The 19,867-nt window shown below is 68.8% G+C and overlaps 3 protein-coding genes across 9 annotated transcripts; 2 read left to right on the top strand and 1 right to left on the bottom strand.

Annotated features, from left to right (window-relative positions):
- Positions 1–425: 425 nt before the first annotated feature.
- ARL16 (ADP ribosylation factor like GTPase 16) lies at positions 426–3,540 on the bottom strand. 2 transcript variants are annotated; one of them, XM_028521492.2, is made up of 5 exons: positions 3,170–3,269; positions 2,886–2,944; positions 2,318–2,431; positions 1,650–1,765; positions 431–1,492 (listed from the first exon to the last, which is right to left on the bottom strand). In XM_028521492.2, the coding sequence occupies exons 1-5, from the start codon at positions 3,228–3,230 to the stop codon at positions 1,321–1,323; spliced, it is 522 nt and encodes a 173-aa protein (XP_028377293.1). In that variant the 5' UTR covers positions 3,231–3,269; the 3' UTR covers positions 431–1,320. The 2 variants fall into 2 exon arrangements, with proteins under 2 accessions (XP_035890155.1, XP_028377293.1); XM_036034262.1 differs by lacking the exons at positions 1,650–1,765; positions 2,886–2,944; positions 3,170–3,269 and adding an exon at positions 3,353–3,540 and having other exon boundaries at positions 426–1,492.
- HGS (hepatocyte growth factor-regulated tyrosine kinase substrate) lies at positions 3,424–14,723 on the top strand. 5 transcript variants are annotated; one of them, XM_028520950.2, is made up of 22 exons: positions 3,424–3,566; positions 4,981–5,065; positions 5,285–5,360; positions 5,735–5,827; positions 7,269–7,392; positions 8,057–8,109; positions 8,445–8,513; positions 8,986–9,110; positions 9,553–9,631; positions 9,719–9,817; positions 9,970–10,065; positions 10,525–10,563; positions 10,637–10,780; positions 10,890–10,949; positions 11,503–11,713; positions 12,077–12,249; positions 12,344–12,484; positions 12,577–12,757; positions 13,305–13,438; positions 13,529–13,648; positions 13,848–13,937; positions 14,238–14,723. In XM_028520950.2, exons 1-22 carry the CDS (start codon positions 3,530–3,532, stop codon positions 14,346–14,348), a joined length of 2,340 nt encoding a protein of 779 aa, XP_028376751.1. In that variant the 5' UTR covers positions 3,424–3,529; the 3' UTR covers positions 14,349–14,723. The 5 variants fall into 5 exon arrangements, with proteins under 5 accessions (XP_028376751.1, XP_028376753.1, XP_028376752.1 ...); XM_028520952.2 differs by having other exon boundaries at positions 3,448–3,566; positions 14,265–14,723; XM_028520951.2 differs by having other exon boundaries at positions 3,448–3,566; positions 11,506–11,713.
- A 1,129-nt stretch (positions 14,724–15,852) lies between these two features.
- MRPL12 (mitochondrial ribosomal protein L12) lies at positions 15,853–19,118 on the top strand. Of its 2 annotated transcripts, none has more exons than XM_028520775.2 (5): positions 15,853–16,057; positions 16,630–16,816; positions 16,986–17,069; positions 18,432–18,566; positions 18,646–19,010. In XM_028520775.2, the coding sequence occupies exons 1-5, from the start codon at positions 15,984–15,986 to the stop codon at positions 18,760–18,762; spliced, it is 597 nt and encodes a 198-aa protein (XP_028376576.1). In that variant the 5' UTR covers positions 15,853–15,983; the 3' UTR covers positions 18,763–19,010. The 2 variants fall into 2 exon arrangements, with proteins under 2 accessions (XP_028376576.1, XP_035890154.1); XM_036034261.1 differs by having other exon boundaries at positions 15,881–16,057; positions 16,986–17,073; positions 18,646–19,118.
- Positions 19,119–19,867: the final 749 nt, after the last annotated feature.

Here is a 19,867-nt window from a genome sequence, read left to right on the forward strand (position 1 = left end):
GACCTGCTGCTGGGCTCCGATGGCACCTTGGGAGGTTCCTTCCCGGTTCTCAGTCGCTGTTTTTATTTTGTTGATTCAATTCACTTTTTGAATATGTAGAACATGGTGTACACAATTCAGAAGTTCGTGGTAAAAAGGGGGGCCTCTGGTCTGCAGGCAGGCGCCCAGAGGGCCGGCCCCAGAGCTCACACTGTGCTCCCCCCTTTTGCTGGGGTTCTTACCCCTCAGCCGGAGAACTGATGAGTGACAGCTTAGAGGCCCTTTGAACACTTCATGATTTTAACCGGGCTTTGCTCAAATCCCGAAGCTGGGGGGTCTGAAAGCTAGGGGGACCCCACCTCCGGGTGGAGGTCATCCACGTGGATGACTGCTCAGCGGCGTGCTCAGGAATGATCTCACGGGGCAAGTCAGGGGGACGCCAGGCTGTGGGCAGTGAAGGGCCAGAGGCACCGCGAGGCCCGACACTGCCGACCAGGCTCAGGCCGTGCGCTCCCTGCCCAGTAGAGTGAGTTGGGTTGGAGAGTGGCCCCCAAAAGATCCGTCCAAGTTGTAACCACCAGAACGTGCAAATGGGACCTTTTTTGGAGACGGCCTTTGCCGAGGTCACTACAGACCTTGGGGGCTCCCTGGATTTGGGGCGGGGCCTACATCCAATGACAGGTGTCCTCAGGAGAAGGCCGTGTGCGGACAGAGGTGGAGATGCACGTTCGGCCAGCCCTGGGCCAAGGACCCCAAGTTACCACCGTCACTGGGAGCTGGGGGACAGACCGGGAACGGTCCTCCCTTGGGGCCTCCAGGAGCAGGGCCCAACTCTGCAGACACCCCGGTCGCAACACCTGGACTTCAGACTGCCGGCCTCCAGAGCCGTGACCGGAAACTTGGGTTGTTTTAAGTGGGTTTGTGGTCCTTTGTTGTGGGTGCCCTGGGACACGTCCACCCATCAACAGTCCTCCTGCCGGCTCCCTCAGCCGCAGTGGAAACACAGTGAGTGGGACTCTGGCCCGGAGAGCCTGGCACCAGCCCGCCGGCCCCTGGGCCCCATCGGAGCCCCCCTGCCCTCCAGGCTCCCCTGGGAGGGTCAGCGCTGTGGGGGGCGGTCCTGCTCTCCCGCCCTGGACAGTCTTCATCCCAGCGTCAGCTGTCAGGAGTGTTCATAACCTGGGTGCCTCCGTTTACCCATCACCGCAGCCTGGCACACAGAAGCCCGCCATCTTGGCTTACGCCGGTCAGCTGTCTTCCTGAGAACAGACCTCCGAGGCCAGGCAGGGCCGTCCTCTGCCTCCTCCGCATGGAGCAGTCCGGCCACTCCCCACCTGGGGGTCACCTGCTGGTTCTGTGGGTGTCCTGGAGCCAGCGCAGCACCCCTGTCAGGCCAGTGCCGGTCCGGGCGCTGACCTCCACCACAGTGATGTTCTGCTTGGCACAGGCGATGATGTCCGGGAGCCTGATCAACGACTTCATCTCCTCCACGGTCATGTAACAGGGCAGGTCGCTGGGGCAAAGGGCAAAAGGGGCACCTTGTCAAAGGGGGCCCCACAGGCCCACTCCAACCCTGCTGTCCCCTCCCTGAGGAGCCGCCCTCCCAGCTACACTCCACGGAGCTTCTCTGCGGGCGCCCTCTGCACCCCCCTCAGCTCGAGGACCCGTACGTTTTATTGAAGAGCAGCAGGACGGCTGCTCCTGCGAGCGGTTCTGCGGAAAGGAGGCCCAGGAGCTGCACGCAGGACGCAGAGAGCTGGGTGGGGTTGGAGGCGTCCACCACGAACTGGGAGGAAGGGAAAGAAGTTCAGGGCCACTCTGATGGAGGCAACCCTTGCACACCTCCTCCCCGGGCATCACAGACCTGGCTCAGGAAGGGCAAAAGGAGGCGGAACAGAGGACCTGGGACAGGCAGAGGCGGGAGGAAACGGGGTGTGCGGGAGCCACCAGGTGTCCGTTGTTGCTGCCCACACAGAAGACTCCTCACACGGCCCTCAGTTCTCCCAGGAAGGGCCCCAAAACTTGGGGCACAGGCCGAGCCAGGGTGAGACAAACCCAGGGAGGCAGAGTTCGAGCATAAACAGAAACACACCCACGGCCACAAGGGAGAGGGCGGGCACCAGGCTGGGACCCGCAGCCACCAGCACTGCCCTCCGAGAGCCTCCCCGAGCTCTCGACCAGGCTGGGTCCCCAGAAGGAGGCGGCAGCAGTGGCCCCGCTCCCTTGGCCCGCAGTCGCCCGCAAACCCACACTCCACCCTGCACACAGTGAGGCTGGGGACTAGACCATCCCGGCGCGGAACAAGCGTCCCTAAACGAGTTCAAAGAGGGCGACTCACCAGGAGACAACGGCAGTTTCCATAGTAACTGGGCCAGATGGGGCCCATGCACCCGCCCAGCTCCCGGATGGTGATCCTTCTGTGGGCCATGAGGTCCGTGAGGTCGGTGCCCACCTGGGGGGAAACACATGCGGCGGAGACCACCGCGAGCTCTTCGCCATTAGGACTCCTGAATGGCCGCCTGCCCGGCCCTTCCCGCTGCGGCCTAACCCCCAACGGGCCCTTCCTCCAGGGCTTCGGCCCTAAAGCAGGACCCACGGGCCCTACCCCTCCCGGCTGGCTGTGGCGGAGAATCAACGCCCACCAGTGGGATTCGTCTGTGGGGCGACCAGCGACAGGGACCCAAACAGTGTGTGAAGCGGGGGCGCGGATCCGCTGCCCTGCACCCACCTCCACCGCAGCTGCGTCCCAGGGGGACCAGCTCCTTCCGGGACGCCCCACTCGCTCCCCCCGGGTTTCATCTAACGCACCGGCCAGCTGGATTCCAGTTCCAGCTTCACAACCCAAACCACTTTGCAAACCGAGAGAGGCGCCGCTTCCACCTAACCCGCGGAAAGGGGCCGCCTACCGTGGGCCGCGTCGGGGGAGGGTCGCCCAGGTCGCCCTTCCCATGCTGCGAGCTCAGCTGTGCGCGGCGGTCAAGGACCCCAAGCGGGGCGGAGGAGGGCGGCTGGCGTCCGGATCCCGCCCCGGGTCTCCCCGGAGCCCCACAGGCTCCCTCTACAGCCCCCAAGGGGACCCCGCCCCCGACCGCCCCACGAGCGTCCCGCGTCCCCGACAACCGCACCCCGGCCTTCCACCCCCAGGTGCCCCCCGTCTCTCCAGTCCCCCTCGCCCGGCGCTGAAGGATAGTCTGCAGTCGTTTCACCAGCAGCGACTTGCCCACGCCGGTAGCCCCCAAAAGGAGACACATCCTAAAGCGTAGCGCCGCTCGGCACCCGTAGCTCCGCCCCGCGAGACTCAAGGCCCGCCCTTCTCCCCGCTCTCATTGGATACGACTGGCCCCCGGGATGCTCATTGGTCTTTGGTGCTCACCTGTCAGCAGGCGAGACCCAATCGGCGCACAGCGTGAGGCGAGCGGAAAGCCACCCTCCTAGCGACTCCAAGTTGGACCGGTCGTGCGCGTGACCGCCGGGAAGGCGGAAGCGGAAGTCGGGGGCGCGCCGCCTCGCAGAGAAGGAGGCCGCGGCGTCGGGTCCGGCTGGGGTCGCCATGGGGCGCGGTAGCGGCACCTTCGAGCGTCTCCTAGGTAACGCGACCCCCGCCCCTCGCGGCCCGCCCGCGGTCCTGGAGCGGAGCGGAATGTCCGCCGCGCCGCGTGAGCCCTGGGTGGGCGCGCCGCGAGCGGGTCTCGGCAGTGCGGGCGCGGGCGCTGGCCGGGGCGGGCGAGGGGTTCACAGATGAGCCGGGCCTGGATCCCGCAGGTCCCCGGGAACCGACCACGGGCGTCTGCCCTGGCCGACCCAAAGTCCTGAGTCACGAAGATGGGGGACTCGGTCGGAGAGTAAAACCTCTTGAAATCGCACCCCCCCAAAAAAACCACAAAACACCCCGCCTAGGTTGCCTGGGGTTTGGGGCTTGTGACATCTCCCCGGGACCTGCCACGCGCTGTCGAGGACTGCGTCCCCGAGGACCAGACCACCAGAGCGGTGCCGGCTGTCCCCACCTGCCGGGGGAAGCGCCCGCTGGCTCTGGAAGGCGTTTCCTCCGGCTGTCGGAGCCTGTGGCTGATCCTTTCTGAGCCTCCTGGGGGCCGCGGGTTTTAGGAAGGAAAAGGAGTATTTCTGGGCACGTGTCCCGCCCTCCAGGGAAGCAGCGGGAGCCGTCTGGGACAGACGCTCTGGCTACCCCGGTCCACCCCCGTTTTTTTCTCGAGTGTATCTTGGGAGGAGACCGCAGATGAGACGTCATTCTTGCTCTTGGAAGGTGCAGGCCGAGGGACTCAGCCACCAGGGGTGATTCAGCCTTTCTGGGGTGGATCCAGAAGTCAGTCACCTCCGGGTCATCGCTGGCAGCGGACCGGCCTCTCCGGTTGTTGGTGGTGGTGCGCAGGGAGGTCTGCACCAGCAGGCGTGGGGCCGCCGCACCGCAGAGCCCGTCTGCCTGAGGCAGCTGTGAGGGACAGCCCGGTGTCAGGGGGTCAGCCCTGTGGGGCCACTCAGGACACTTGAGGCGGAGGACAGGGGCCCTTGTCCCAGTGGAAACCTCACCAGCTGGGGCATACTTTGGGAAAGCAGGGACTCCGGGGGATGAGGTGGCGGATTCTGTCCAGAAGCAGCCAGCACGGCGTGGAATCCTGGCCGTCCCCAGCGAGCTGTGTGGCTCCGGGCAGTGACGGTGTCTCACCCGCAGTGGGATGAGCCGGGGAACAGGGCCTCGGCCCGTGAGGGCGCGTGGGGAGCCAGTTCCCAGAGGGCCTGTGGGAGAGCACCCTCGGGCAACAGGCTTTCTCTGTAGTCGCTTCCCGTCTGTTAGCCTGTTAGGTCAGGACTGCGGTCGGTCAGTCCCTCGTTCCCACTGCATCAGGCCTGTCTCCCCCGGGCTTCCCCTGGAGTCCAAACGTTTAAAATGCGAAGGAGGCGGTCCTTCCTGTTGTTGAGCTTGGAGCCCCCTGGGGAATCGGCAGGGTGAGCCCCCACAATGGCCTGTGGTTTCTGTTCCAGACAAAGCGACCAGCCAGCTGCTGCTGGAGACCGACTGGGAGTCCATCCTGCAGATCTGCGACCTGATCCGCCAGGGGGACACGCAGTGAGTGGGGGGACGCTCACGCCCAGTGACCCACCCCCCCCAGGGCCCATGGCCCGGGGGAGCTGTGTGGCCTGCACGCTGGGGTTCTCGAGGTCTGGGGACCGACAGAGGGAGCTCCCTGTGCAGCTTGGGGCCAGGCGGCAGCCGGGCCGTGTCTCGGTACCCGGGACCATTTTCTCTTCCTCTGTCTCCGCTCCTGCCAACGCCCTTTCCTTTCAGGGCCAAGTATGCCGTGAGCTCCATCAAGAAGAAGGTCAACGACAAGAACCCCCACGTGGCCTTGTATGCCCTGGAGGTGACTAGAGCCCTGCACTCCCACCCTCCTGAGGGTCCCCCTGCCCAGCGGTCAGGACGGCAGAGTGGAGGGGTCCCCGCAGCCTTGCCCCCTTGCCTGCACACAGCTGACAGCGTGGGCACCGAGCGTGAGGGCAGATGAGAGCGGCCCCGACAGAGCTGGGGCGGGAGCTGGCCCTCCGCTGCTCCCCCCCCCCCCCCCAGGCTGACACTTAGGGCGGGGAGCGTGACTCTGGTCTCTGTTCTTGGGGACGACCGACGGAGTTAGGAGGAGCCTGGGCAGTGCTGGCAGCCACCTGCCTTGGGCGGCCGTGGGGTCCAGAGGGGCCCCTGCCCCGACCAGCGGCCCACCCCTGCCCCCCGTGGCCCCCGCAGGTCATGGAGTCCGTGGTGAAGAACTGCGGCCAGACAGTGCACGACGAGGTGGCCAACAAGCAGACCATGGAGGAGCTGAAGGAGCTGCTGAAGGTGGGCGCCGCCCGCTGGGGGCGGTGGGTCTAGATGGTGAGGAGGGGAGCCACCACCCTGCCACCGGGCCTCCGCTCTCCTGGGTCTTTGCTGGCGCCTGCGGCGGGAACTCGGGGCCAGGCGGGCGAGCATCGGCAGCCCCTGTGTCACGCGAATCCCAGCCTGGTGACGTCTGCACACAGGAGCCCCTCGCTGCCTCCAGGGCGGGGGGTGGGGGGAGGCTTCCCGGGCACGGGGCTGGGAGCCGAGCCTCGAAAGGCAGGGCACGCTCACTGAGTGGCGGGGGAGGTGGCGGAAGGAACCGTGCGTGTGAGCAGTGCCCTGGGGAGCCCCGGGGCAGCTGGGCGGGTGCGATCGGCGGGGAGGTTCAGAGTGGTGGGCACGGGAGCCCGGCATGTTTGTGGAGGGGGCGCTGGGGAGGCTCTGGGGACCGGGCTTTACGCCCTTCTCGGGCTGAAGAGTGAGAGCCCTTCTGAGCCCCAGATGTTGTCCTGAGTGGCCCCTGCCTGTGGCCACCCGGGCGGGCTCTGCCCCCTGCAGGGATTGTGATGTGGGCGGTGACACTGGGGGATGTGTGATGCGGGGCCAGGTGGGGCGGCCCTTCTCTGAGGAGGAAGGGCACCCCCTGCACCTGAGGCTGCCGGGGTGGCGCCGGAGCAGTGAAGGCCCGGGCACTGTCTCGCCGGCTCTGGTGGGTCAGGCCTCGGCGTCCTGGTCCTGTCCCCCGTGGGCCCACAAAGCCGAAGGCCCATCTGGGACCTGGGCTGGCAGCCAGCCACTCCGAGGCCCGCTGTGACCGTGGCCAGCCCTGCTCTGGCCCGTGGGGAGGAGCGGGAGAGGCTAGAAGCCGCCTTCCCCCTGCACGGGTAGGCAGTCCCCCTCGGAGACGGGGGGGCGGGGGGAGTGCCCACTGTGCACAGGCCGCAGGAGGCCCCGGAAGCCCTGCGCTGAGCGGTGGCTGGCGTCTCCGTCAAGCAGCTTCCCTCTCCCGCCGTACTGCCGCGTGCCGAGTGCAGATGGCACCAGAGGGCTCCCTGGGGCTGGCGGGCTGTGGTCCGAGCTGGTGGAAACGGCAGCTCTGTATAGAGGGACTCCCTCGGGGTAGCTGTGACCGGACCCAGGGGCCGGTGTTAGGCAGGGCACAGGCTGAGGGGCTCCCGGCTGGTCAGGGTTGTGCCGGGATCGGGGCTTGGAGAGCTTTTGCCTCGGGGGCCCTGGCTTCTCCTGGGGGTCACAGGGAGACCCTGGGGGGCAGACGGCGGCAAGGGGCTTGTGCTCAGGGGCTGGGAGGAGAGAGGTACGAGGCCCCCGCCCAGGGGACACCCCTCACCTCCACCCGGAGTAGCGGCGTCTCGCCAGCCACTGGTCAGGCCAAGAAGCCCTGTGGCACCCACTGCCTCCGCGGCCACTCACGGCCCCCCTCCCGCCCCAACCCCCACAGAGGCAGGTGGAGGCCAGCGTCCGGAACAAGGTCCTGCACCTGATCCAGGCCTGGGCCCACGCCTTCCGGAACGAGCCCAAGTACAAGGTGGTCCAGGACACCTACCAGATCATGAAGGTGGAGGGTGAGTCGGGCCTGCGGTGCCACCTGCAGCGGTTGGGACCGAGGGGGGCTGTGTGGGGGCTGTGTTCACGCTGGGTGGGTGGGCGGGTCCGGCACCTCATTGAGTGACGATGGAGTTCGTGGGGCAGGCACCTCAGGGCAGCACCCAGGGTCGGCCCCTGAGTGCAGTGTGAGCAGGCTGAGTCTATGGGCTGGGGGTGGGCAGTGCTGTGCCGAGGGGGTGTGACAAGGGCCCCGCCCACGTTCGTGGGCTGGCCTCAGGCCCCGGACAGTGGACACCGGACCTGGTTGTGGGCTCACGTTCACTCTCCCAGGAAGGCGTGTCTGAAGCATGTAGGGTTCCCCAGGGATCTGTGTCTCCACGAGAATTTGGGGACCCCGACTTTGAGGGCACTCGGCCAGGAGCCGGACAGGAGACCCAGGGGATACCTGGGCGGCCTTGGCGTGGTGGGAGCCAGGCCTGGGTCCACTTCGGCTCAGGGCCAGCAGCCTGTGGGGAGCCACCTGGGTGGAGGGAGGCCGGTCTGCTGTGCCTCCTGGAGGTCTGGGGGGATGGGCAGGTGCTGAGACCTGCAGGTGTCAGGGCAGACCGGCCAGGACGGGTGCCCTGTGGGGGCCTCGCACCCCGGGGTGGCCCCGAAGCCACCGCAGCCTCCTCTCCCCAGGGCACGTCTTCCCAGAGTTCAAGGAGAGCGACGCCATGTTTGCTGCGGAGAGAGTGAGTGGGGTGCTGGGGCGGGGCTGCTCTGGGGGAGCTGGAGGAGGCTGGGGCCGAGGGGAGTGCTGGTCACCTCGCAAAGGGGACGTCCGGTGCGGCTGAGCAGAGCAGGAGGCGGAGACAGGAGCACAGTCCAGGGCGCCCTTTGCCTCGCGGGCTCATGGGGTCAAAGGAGCACTGGCCTGCCCCTGAGGCCGCGGCCTCTGGCTCCGGAGCCCGAGAGAGAACAGTGCTGGGAGGGGGCTGCTCCCTTGGGCCTGCAGTGCCTGGGCCTGGCCGCTGGGGGCGCCGGGGAGCGACAGGCACTGCGGGGCCCTGACTCTGCTGTCCCCCAGGCCCCCGACTGGGTGGACGCCGAGGAGTGCCACCGGTGCCGGGTGCAGTTCGGGGTGGTGACCCGCAAGGTGAGCGTGCCCGCGGGCGGCGGGGGCCTGGGCGACACTCGCCACCGTCACCGCCGCGCGTGCCCCTTCCCTCCTGGCTGTGGTCCGGGCGCAGGGAGGGACCCAGCCCCCGCCGCGGGGTGGCCGCGGCCGCCGAGGGTTTGGTGTCTGTGGTCGGTGCTGTCGGGTACAGCTCCCGCTCCCCAGGCGGAGGGCTGGGGCTGGGGTCCCGCTGCCTCTGCCTGTGCGTCTGCCCACCGCGGGCCGGCAGAGACCGGCGTCAGCAGACGCGCCGGCCCCTCCCCCCCCAGCACGGCTCGCACCCGTTCTCCGGGGGCCTTTCTCTCCGGTGGGAGGTCCGGTCCGGGGCGTGGTGGCAGCAGCGGTGTCCGGGCCTGCGGGGGCCCAGCCTGACCGCGCTGGAGGGGTGCGAGGGCGGGCTGGGGGGAGGGGTCGCCGCCCGTCACGCAGCCGCCGCCCCGCCCCGCCGCAGCACCACTGCCGGGCCTGCGGCCAGATCTTCTGCGGCAAGTGCTCCTCCCGCTCCTCCACCATCCCCAAGTTCGGCATCGAGAAGGAGGTGCGCGTGTGCGAGCCCTGCTACGAGCAGCTCAACAAGTGAGTCGGCGCCGCCGGCCTCGCCCAACCCGAGGGGGGTCTCCGAGGCTTCCCGGCCCTTGAGTGGGACCCTCGGGCAGGAGCAGGGTCTGCGCTGCTGACAGGACCCTCGGGTGGGGGGAGGCTGTGTCCTCGGTGCAGCGGGCGCAGTGTCAGTGGGGGGCCGACCCCTCTGTGCGGTGTCCGCGGCCGCTGCGCCGGGACGTCCCCTCTCTGTGGACGGCCGCAGCCGAGCCGGGCGCACGCGTGAGCCTCGCTCCCAGGAGACGGGAGAGGCGGCCCAGGCCAGGAGATGCGCCCACTAACAGAGGGTGCCCCGCCCTCCTGAGTGTGGCCCGGGGAGCCCACAGGCGTGCCGCAGGGGAGCCCCAGGCGGCACCCTGGGGAGCTGGGGAGCTGCGGGGCCGGGCGGTGCTCCTCCTCCAAGGCCCCGTTTCCGCAGGAAAGCGGAAGGCAAGGCCCCCCCCACAACGGAGCTGCCCGCGGAGTACCTGACCAGCCCGCTGTCGCAGCAGTCCCAGGTACGGCCCGGCCTCGGGGCTCTCCCCGGCGCCTCTCCCCCGCGCCTCTCCGGGCCCTGCTCACCTGCCCATCTGCCCTGCCCACAGCTGCCCCCCAAGCGGGACGAGACGGCCCTGCAGGAGGAGGAGGAGCTGCAGCTGGCGCTGGCCCTGTCGCAGTCGGAGGCGGAGGAGAAGGAGAGGATGGTGAGCGGGGTGGCGGGGAGACCCAAGGCCTCGCTGCGTCTGTGGGTGCCGGGGGAGCACGCCCAGGTGCCTGGGGCGGGCGGGAGCGGCCCTGCCCTCGGTGCCGCGTGCTCCCTGTGAGACACGCTCCCCGGGCCTCCCGCCCCCCGCAGAGACAGAAGTCCACGTACACCGCGTACCCCAAGGCGGAGCCCACCCCCGTGGCCTCGTCGGCGCCCCCCGCCAGCAGCCTGTACTCCTCGCCCGTGGTGAGCCCCCAGGGCCCAGCCGCACTGGCGCTCGGCGCCCCGGGCAGGGGTCCCCTTGTGGGGCGGGGACACCGAGAAGAGTGGGGACCCCACTAGGGAGAGCCCTGCCTCCTTCACGGCCCTGGAGCCCCGGAGCCGGGGCAGCTGCCCCTGCCTACCCTCAGCCTCAGCCAGGGACAGCGTCTACTTTCTTGGGATTCGCCCAGCCCGTCTGACGGGGGTGGGGCAGCTGTGCCTGGGGGCAGAGAACAGCCCTCCCTCTGCCTGTTGGGGGCCCTCTGCACAGTGACGGGAGGCTGGGCGGTGCCCCCTTTGCACCTTGTCGGCGGCTGTGGAGTCGCACGGCCCCTCACACCAGCCCCGGCCGGACTCCGGGGTCCCCGCCACTGCCGTGCCATCAGCCTCCTGAGTGACCGCTGGGAGGAGCTGGGGCCCCTGAGACCCTCCGTGTCTCCCCAGAACTCGTCGGCACCGCTGGCCGAGGACATGGACCCCGAGGTGAGTTCCTCGCACGTGGAGCTTCTCCCCGCTGCTCCCTGGGCCTCGGGGTGACCTGGTGTTGCCCCCGCAGCTCGCCCGGTACCTGAACCGGAACTACTGGGAGAAGAAGCAGGAGGAAGCTCGGAGGAGCCCCACGCCGTCCGCGCCCGTGCCCCTGGCGGAGCCAGCTGCCCACCCGGGGGAGGGGCACGCCGCCCCCGCGAACGCCGTGGAGGTGAGGGGCTGCTTGCTCCCCGAGCTTCTGGCACGTGGCACGTGGCGTGTGCCCTGGGGGTGGGAGCACGGGGACAGGCCAGCCCGGCTCACCCTCAGGTCTCTTCCAGGCGCCCCTCTCGGACACAGACCCTCAGCCTGCACCTCCCTCCGGCGGCCCCTATAGCGAGGTGAGCCCCCGTCCCCGGCCTGTGGAGCGGGGTGCCAGCTGCCTACAGCGCCCATCCGCAGGGGCGCTCCGCCACTCACTGTCTGCCCCGGGCAGACCCCGGCCAGGGCCCCCGGCTCAGCCTGTCCTGAGGCCACTGGAGTGAGATGCCAGGGCCACCCCAGCCAGTGTGGCTCTGTGGGCTGGACCTCGAACCGAAAGGTCACCAGTTCAATTCCTGGTGAAGGCCTGGGTTGCGGGCCTGGTCCCTGGCCGGTGGCGTGCGAGAGACCGCCGATCGGCGTTTCACTCGTTCACGTTTGTCTCCCCCTTCTCTCCCCTGCTCTCTGAACACAAAGAAAGAAAACCTGAAAGCAGCAGGCAGGGCCTCTGCGGGGGGGCAGGCCCCGTGTCGCCACCGGGGGCGGGCCTGCGGCCTCCCCGGGCCGGGGTGTCCGGCCGGGGTCCCCCCCGTGGGACGGGAGCACCAGGTCAGGGCCGGAGCGGCGGGCCCCCCTCGGGGGAGGCTGGCCCTGACGGCCCTGACGCGGGGGCCCGCGGCCCGTCCCCGGCAGCAGTTCCAGAACGGGGAGTCGGAGGAGAGCCACGCGCAGTTCCTGAAGGCGCTGCAGAACGCCGTCAGCACCTTCGTCAACCGCATGAAGAGCAACCACGTGCGCGGCCGCAGCATCACCAACGACTCGGCCGTGCTGTCCCTCTTCCAGTCCGTCAACGGCCTGCACCCCCAGCTGCTGGAGCTGCTCAACCAGCTGGACGAGCGCCGGCGTACGTCCCCCCCCCCCCCCCCCCCCCCCCGCCTCCTGGTCCCCCCGCTGCCCCCACCGGTGCTGCGGGTGCCCTCGGCCCCGCACTGTGTGAGGGCCTCCCGCCCTGGCTGGGGCGGTGGGCAGTGGGCGGGTCCCTGGGACGGGGCTGCCCCAGGGGCTGCAGCTGCTCAGTCCCCGGGCAGGTGGTCCCGGTGACGGGAAGTGGCCTGCCGAGCCCTGGACGGTCAGCTGAAGGGCAAGTCCCCCCTACCCCGGCCCCTACACCAGCCCCGCCCTGTCAGCGAGCCGGGCCTGGGCAGGCACACCCCCCGAGTGCGTGTGCGTGCGATGCCCAGGCCCCGCTCTGCCCCCCCCCCCCCAGTGTACTACGAGGGGCTGCAGGACAAGCTGGCGCAGATCCGCGATGCCCGGGGGGCGCTCAACGCCCTGCGGGAGGAGCACCGGGAGAAGCTGCGCCGGGCGGCCGAGGAGGCCGAGCGGCAGCGCCAGATCCAGCTGGCCCAGAAGCTGGAGATCATGCGGCAGAAGAAGCAGGTGCGGCGGCGGGTGATGGGCCAGCGGGGGGCTCCGGGCCGGGCCGGGCCGGCGCTGGCTGACCTGGCTGACCTGGCCGCCCTGTGGCCCGCAGGAGTACCTGGAGGTGCAGAGGCAGCTGGCCATCCAGCGGCTGCAGGAGCAGGAGAAGGAGCGGCAGCTGCGCCTGGAGCAGCAGAAGCAGACCATCCAGATGCGGGCCCAGATGCCCGCCTTCTCCCTGCCCTACGCCCAGGCACGCCCCCGCCCGCCCCGCCCAGCCCCGCCCCCGCCGGCGCAGCCTGTGGCTGCCAGGGGGGCTCCCTTGACGGCCCTGTTTGTCCCCAGCTCCAGGCCATGCCCACCGCGGCGGGAGGCGTGCTCTACCAGCCCTCGGGCCCCACAAGCTTCCCGGGGACCTTCAGCCCCGCCGGCTCGGTGGAAGGCTCCCCCATGCACACCGTGTACATGAGCCAGCCGGCGCCCGCCGGTGGCAGCCCCTACCCCAGTGTGCCCGGGGCCGGAGCAGGTAAGGGCAGGCCGCTGCGCTGACCAGCTCGGATGAGCCTGAGACCGTCACCTTTTCCACGTTTATTTTGGTGAAACGGGTTTACAGGCGGGGCTCCCCAAGTGTGAGCACGGTACCACGTTTGCTGTCTGTGGGCACCCCCCCGCAGTCCCCCCTGCCTGCACTGACACCCTCCAGGCCAGGGCCCAGGCTCCCCGCCCCACCATGCTGACCGGCCTTCTGGCCCCAGAATTCACAGGAGGCCGTCTCGGCCGTGGCAGCCCAGGCCGCCACAAGAGGGTGATGTTTGTCCACTGTCCCGAGTCCGGGTGCTGGTTCCCAAAGCCACCAGCAGCGCTGTCCCCTCCCTGCAGTGTCCTCTGCTCAGTGGGAACACAGCTGGGTTTATGCCTTCTTACTCCTCCAGCTCCAGGGGTCCTCCCCCGCCTTGCCACCTCACGCACTTCCCTTGGGTGGGGGTGTGAGCGAGGCAGGAGCTCGGTCCAGCACTCCCAGCACGGGGCGTGCTCCCCGACCCCAGGGTCTCAGGCCTGCTCTTCCCCCCCAGACCCCAGCATGGTGAGCGCCTACATGTACCCAGCAGGAGCCACTGGCGCACAGGCTGCACCCCAGGGCCCAGCCGGGCCCAGCGCCAGCCCCGCCTACTCCTCCTACCAGCCCACCCCCACCCAGGGCTATCAGGTAGGTGGTCGAGGCTGCGCCCCCCTGCCCTACCCCCCCACCCCCGAGGCCCCTGCACGGTGCCCAGCCCCACGCTCCTTCCCTCCGCAGAACGTGGCCTCCCAGGCCCCACAGAGCCTCCCAGCCCTCACCCAGGCCCCGCAGTCCGGTGGCATGGGCTACATGGGCAGCCCGGCCGTGTCCATGGGCTACCAGCCCTACAGCATGCAGGTGAGGCCCCTCGCGCATCCCCTCGGGGCGGTCCCTGGGCGGGGGGGGGGGGGGGGGGGGGGGGGGCCGGGCCCTTCTGGTCCCCACCCCCTCCACACTCCCCTGGGTTGCCCTGGCTGGTGTTCCAAGTCGGAAAGTCCCCATGTGCCAGGTCACAGGGCTCCTTTCTCACGGTCCGGGTTCCTGTCATTCCCTGCAGAACCTCATGACCACCCTCCCCAGCCAGGACGCACCCCTGCAGCCCCCTCAGCAGCCCTACATGTCGGGGCAGCAGCCCCTGTACCAGCAGGTGAGCCTCCCTCGTGCTGCCCCTGGGGGCCAGTCCTGGGAGGAGTGGGCAGTGCCTGGACACACACAGTGACCTGAGTTGGCTGAAACCGCTCAGCTTGGTGGGCATGGCCGGGAACTCCGGGTTGTGGCCCCCGCTGGGGCGTGAAGCCCACAGGCGCCCATGACAGATGGGGGCTCCCTCCAGTGTCCGGGCCTGGGCCCACAGGACAGACTGCCAGGAGCAGAGGGCTCTGGAGAAGCCACTTGGGGGTGGGGGTGGGGGTGGGGCCTGGGGGAGGACCAACGGCCTGTTCCCCAGATGGCGCCCCCTGGTGGCCCTCCCCAGCAGCCACAGCCTGTGGCCCAGCAGCCGCCCGTGCAGGGCCCACAGGTGCAGGGCAGCGAAGCCCAGCTCATCTCCTTCGACTGACCCGGGGCCAGCCTGCCGCCCAGAGTAACACTACGCTCCGAGACCTCCGCCTCCGACTAGCACGTCTCCCCTCCCCCTCTCCTGCCTCTCCCTGCCCTCCCTGCCCCCAAGCTGGTCCATCTCTGACTTCTCTCCCCATGGCTGGGCCTCAGGCACGGGGCGGACCTGAGCATCTCCTCCGATGGAAGCCTCAGCCTGCTGCGTGGGCTCCCTCTGCCCTGGGGGCCTCCCCAGAGCCCTCTAGTGCGACCCTGGCCCCCCAGGGAGGGGTGGGGGCTCGTCCCCAGCTCCTCTGCTTCCGTGCTGGCCTGTCATCTCATCCAGTGCTCCCAGTAGATGGAATGAACAGCGATAATAAAGTCTCTCTAACCAGGACCCAGTGTCTGCCTCGAGGGAAGGCGGCGGGCAACTGTCCTGGCTCTGGATGTGGGTGGGGGCATCCCTGCAGGCTGGCCTGCAGGGCCCGGGCCCGGGTCTGACTGCAGTGCCAGCTGTAGCTGGAAGGAAATGTCACTGCAAATGTCAGGCGCTCAGCCCTGAGCATCCAGGGTTCCCAGTGCTACCTTACACACGCAGACCTCGTAGGGACTACAACGTGAGCTTTTCCGTGAAGGCATGAACTGGTTTAATAGGCACGGAGGCCACTTGGGCTCAGGTCAGAGGCAAGGCCGGCAGGAAACGACGGCAGGTGCAGGGCAGGAAAGCCCTGCCTTCCCGTCCGCTCCAGCGCCGGCTCCTAGGAAACCACCTGCGGCGGCGGGGCTGGCTGGGACAGGCTTGCCTGCCCTGCTCTTCCGCTGGCTGCGTATGAAGAGCGGAGGCTCGGGACCCTTGGGGCGACGCTGGGCGGGCTGAGCGGGACACCCCTCGGCCGGGAGTTTGGGAGCTGGACCAAAGGGAGTGCAGGAGCGCAGAGGGCGCGCGTGTCTAGAGACACAGCCGGGACTTACAAACTCTCCGCCCGGGGACCTGGAGGCCCTCCCGCCCAGGTGGGTGCCCGTCAGTCGGCCCTTGCCGGCCTCAATCACAACCCCCGGCGAACACTGCGCAGAAGCCCGGGCCCAGCTTCCCGGGACGCGCGCTTGGTGCCGCGGAAGGAAGTGGCCTCGCTCCCGGAGCGGCCCTGGACCGAAGGACAAAGTGTGGTCCCTCCCGTGCTCTTGCGGGAGAGGCCGCCGTTGTGGCGGCGGGGAGGGCTCCAGGCCGAGGGCGCCGGGGACGGGGCGCGCTCGGTGACCGCGGTCGGCGGACGCGAGGCTGCGGCAAGGGTCCCTGCGCTGGTCTGCACGGACCAGACCCGCCCCCAGCTCGGACGGAGCCTGGCGCCAAGCTCCGACCTTCACTGGCCGCCGTTCGCCCCACAGGGAGCGAGCCCGAGTCCGTCACCGAGCGGCCGCAGGGACGCGGCCACCGCCGCCTGCCAGGCCGTGCGCCTGCGCGGCCCGCCGCCTTGTGGGTAATCTTGGCCAGCGAGAGGAAACGAGCGCGAAGTGCGGCTAGAGCGACCTCGCCGGCTCGTGTGCTCGGCGGCCCCGGCGGCTAGAGCGTCCTCGCCGGCGCCTGTTCTCGGCGGCTCTGGCGGCTAGAGCGTCCCTCCCCGCGGGAGCCTCGTGTGACCTTCCCGCCCGCGGAGCGATGCTACCGGCGGCCGCTCGCCCCCTGTGGGGGCCGTGTCTCGGGCTTCGGGGCGCCGCGCTGCGTTTCTTCAGGTACCGCGGGCTGCCGAGGGCCGGGCGGGCAGAGTGGGTGCCCTCGGCCGGCCTCCGATGGTTCGGGTCGGGGCGGCGGACGAGAGGCCACGGGAAGTCGGCGGATCCCAGCAGGGATAGGGGGCGTGGGGACCACCGCGTGCCGAGCCCGTAACCGCGCGGGCCGCGGAGAGCGCCGCGGTGGCCTCAGATGACCTTGGACAGGTTCTGTCCTTGCTCCGGGCCTCAGTTTCCCCCGGAGCCCAGTGGCGCGGTAGGGCTGCCTTCAGTGCAGCCGGCGTCCCGCCCTCCAGGGACCCAGGTCCTGGAAGGCCCTGAGCAGCGAAGGCATGCACGGTGTTGCATTGCCCCCGTGAGCGGCCGCGGTTCATTCAAACCAGGAAGTTAACGTCGTGGGCAGGATTTTGCAACAATAATGTGGGTTTCTAAGGGTTTTGAAGAGCGTAGAGTGGACCCTCGAGTCTGAGAACCCTGGGTTGGGGCCAAGGGGCTAGAGCTGAGCTCACCGGCACCTACCTGCCTGGACCGCGGCGCCCACACGTGCGTGGCTGACGGCTTTGTTTGGGGTTTAGGCAACAGGTGCCACGCGTCTGCACCGTGCGGCTGATGAGATGCAGCAGCCATCGAAGGGGCGAGGCCCTCGCCGGTGCACCCCTAGATAACGCCCCCAAGGAGTACCCCCCCAAAATCCAGCAGCTGGTCCAGGACATTGCCAGCCTCACGCTCCTGGAGATCTCGGACCTCAACGAGCTCCTGAAGGTACCGGGGCCAGACCTGGGCAGTGAAATCTGGGACCTGGGCCTTGTTCCTGGGGCACTTGGTCCATTGCGGAAAGTGCTCCCCCGCGTGTGGGGACGGGCCAGCCTTGTGCCTGAGTGTGTCTGGGTGTGACAGCCGCCTCTGAGACTGCTCTCCTCTGTCCCTGCAGAAAACCTTGAAGATCCAGGATGTGGGGCTCATGCCGATGGGCGGCATGATGCCTGGTCCCGCCCCAGCCGCAGCGGCCCCCGAGGTGAGCCCAGGATGTGTCTCTCTGGCGCCCAGTCCCCCTGCTCCCTCACGCCAGGTGGCCAGACTTCTCTCACTGTCCCTCGTCTCAGTCCTGCGCCAATTAGTGCGCCCTACCGATCTGTGCGCCTCTGCCTGCGGCCCCCGTCAGCACCGGGACCTCCTCCCTGCCAAGGATGTGGGGGCCCCTGCTCCAAACCCTCGGCCAAGGTGTTAGGCATGTGCCCTGACCTGGGATCGAACCCTCAGACTTCTGGGGTACGGGACAGCGCTCCAACCCAGTGAGCCGCCCAGCCGGGGCAGCAGGTGGCTCTTGAGCAGAGCAGCTGAGGGAGAGAGCAAGGCGACCCCTGCGCAGGGGTGGCACCCGCCCGTGTGAGGGCCGAGAGGGTGGGCAGGCAAAGGGCAGCCCCCTCCTCCGGGGCACAGTTCGAGTGTCTGCGAGGAAACCAGCAGACTGGGAGCCTCACACTTTTTTTCCCAATATTAATTATCTTAAAAATCTCACTATGCAGCCCTGGCTGGCGTAGCTCAGTGGATTGAGCGCGGGCTGCAAACCAAAGTGTTGCAGGTTCGATTCCCAGTCAGGGCACATGCCAGGGTTGCAGGCCACGGCCCCCAGCAACCGCACATTCCTGTTTCTCTCTCTCTCTTTCCCCCTCCCTTCCCTCTCTAAAAATAAATAAATAAATCTTTAAAAAAAAAAATCTCACCATGCACAGCGGGAATAATAACACCTTCACTTCTGTGCCCGTAGCCTAATCATTAATGTCTTGTCACACTTGTGCCTCCTGCCCTGGAGGCCGAGGCACACCCCTGGCAACACAGGGCCCAGGAGCCCCTCGCACGAGGGGCATTGACAGGGACCTCCCGCCCCAGCCTGCTCAGACTCCAGGAGCTCTGTCGCTCCCTGCTGTCCACTCCTGGCCACTTGGGGGTGAGGGCGGGGCAGAGGCTGGCTGTCACTTTGTCTAGTCCTGGGGCACAGCCTCGGGCTTGGTGGAGGACAGAGTGGCCCTGCATTTCTGTGACATTACTTGACCACACAGCACCTTCATTGTCACTCTGCCTTGTCTCGTAAGTGGCGGTGTTTAAGGGACGAGTGCCGGGCGCTGGGCAGGGAGGCAGGGGCCAAGCAAGCAGCCTCTGCAGAGTTGGGGCGGTTCGGGGCAGTTCTGGGCGGTGGGGCCCAGGCTGGCCCAGGAGCGACTCAGGGTGGGGGCGCTGGCCCGGCCTGGCTCCTGTTGGAATCCCAGGCTCTGCGGAGGCCTTGCCTTTGGGGTCACAGGCCAGGCAGCCCAGGAGCGGGTGCACCTGCGGCACGGCCCCCCTTCTCACCTGGCGGCCCCCGCCCCCGCTCCCCCAGGTAGAAGAAGAGTACGTCCCCAAACAGAAAGAACAGACGCATTTCACCGTCCGCCTAACGGAGGCCAAGCCCGTGGACAAGGTGAAGCTGATCAAGGAGATCAAGAACTACGTGCAGGGCATCAACCTCGTGCAGGTGAGTCCGGGGCTGTGCCCTCCCCAGCCGGGCCTGGCCCAGGGGCCCCGGCCGGGCGTCTGACCGTGCTCTCTGGCAGGCGAAGAAGCTGGTGGAGTCGCTGCCCCAGGAGATCAAGGCGAACGTCGCCAAGGCCGAGGCCGAGAAGATCAAGGCGGCCCTGGAGGCGGTGGGCGGCACCGTGGTCCTGGAGTAGGCCGGCCGGCGCTGTGGACTTGTGCACCGGGGGCCCCGGGCGAGGCCCTGCCTGCTCTGCCAAGCACCCAGGCTCAGCTGATAGCACGCCAGAGCGGAACTCCACCCCATCACCTCGGGGCAGCCAGCTCTGGGACAGGCATGGACCTACTGAGACCGGAGGGGGCGGCTGCCACCTGTGAGCGCCCCGGGGAGGACTCTGGAACGTGCCCCCAGTTCCCGTGCGCCCCCTGGTGGCTGCTGAGAAAATACACGGTTCCGGCCACACGTTCTGTGTCTGGGTGGTGGGATGGGCGGGGGTCAGCCTGCGATCGTTTGGAGGTTCCGGCAGCACCTGCGTAGACGACACCAGATCTTCACTCGGGAGCCGGCTGTGCTCTGCCCCAACCGGCAGGGGTGAGCCCGTGCCCCCGGGCAGCCCTCCCTGCAAGAGACAACCTTGCACAGCCTGCTTCCCCGAGAGAGGACGACTCGGGGGCTGGGCCTGGGAGCCAGGGAGGCGAGGGGTGGCCCGGTGCCCACGTGTGGCTCTTACTGGTGGCCATGGCCACCGCGGACGGCAGCCCTGGGGCCTTGCTCCGGGGACCCTGGGTTTCCTTCCCTGGGTGCACTGGATTCCCGCCCCCATCCCTGAGCACGAGAACCCTGGGGCCTGGGGCAGAGAGCAGGAGGGAGGGAGGCTGCGCTGTGGGTTGGGTGGCCATGACCCCAGGGGCCTCTGCCCTCCACACGCTGCGGCCCTGTTGGAGGAGCGATCTGCAGGATCAGCGCTGTGGGGCCTGCAGGGGGCGCTGTGCCTCTGGGTGGGAGGCTTGCCCATCCTCCCCGTCCAGTCCAAAGCCAGGGCCTCCCTCCTGGTGTGCTCCCTGCTGAGCCTCGTGGGTGGGGTCCAAGGAGGCGGAGGCAGGCTGCTCCCTGACCCAGGGAGGTGTGCCATCTGGCCAGGTTAATGATTCTCAGCGGCAGGTCTCCGGCCCTGCCTTCCCTCCCCAGGGGGCTGCTGGGCGGCCTGAGGCCAGGAGTGCATGGGGCTCAGAGAGGGCCTTGGCCTGCAGGGTCACAGGCCCTTGTCCAGCGTTCCCAGGGGAACAAATAGGGCACTGGGG

The sequence above is a fragment of the Phyllostomus discolor genome, chromosome 8 (assembly GCF_004126475.2).
Source record: "Phyllostomus discolor isolate MPI-MPIP mPhyDis1 chromosome 8, mPhyDis1.pri.v3, whole genome shotgun sequence".
Taxonomy (NCBI): Eukaryota; Metazoa; Chordata; class Mammalia; order Chiroptera; family Phyllostomidae; genus Phyllostomus; species Phyllostomus discolor.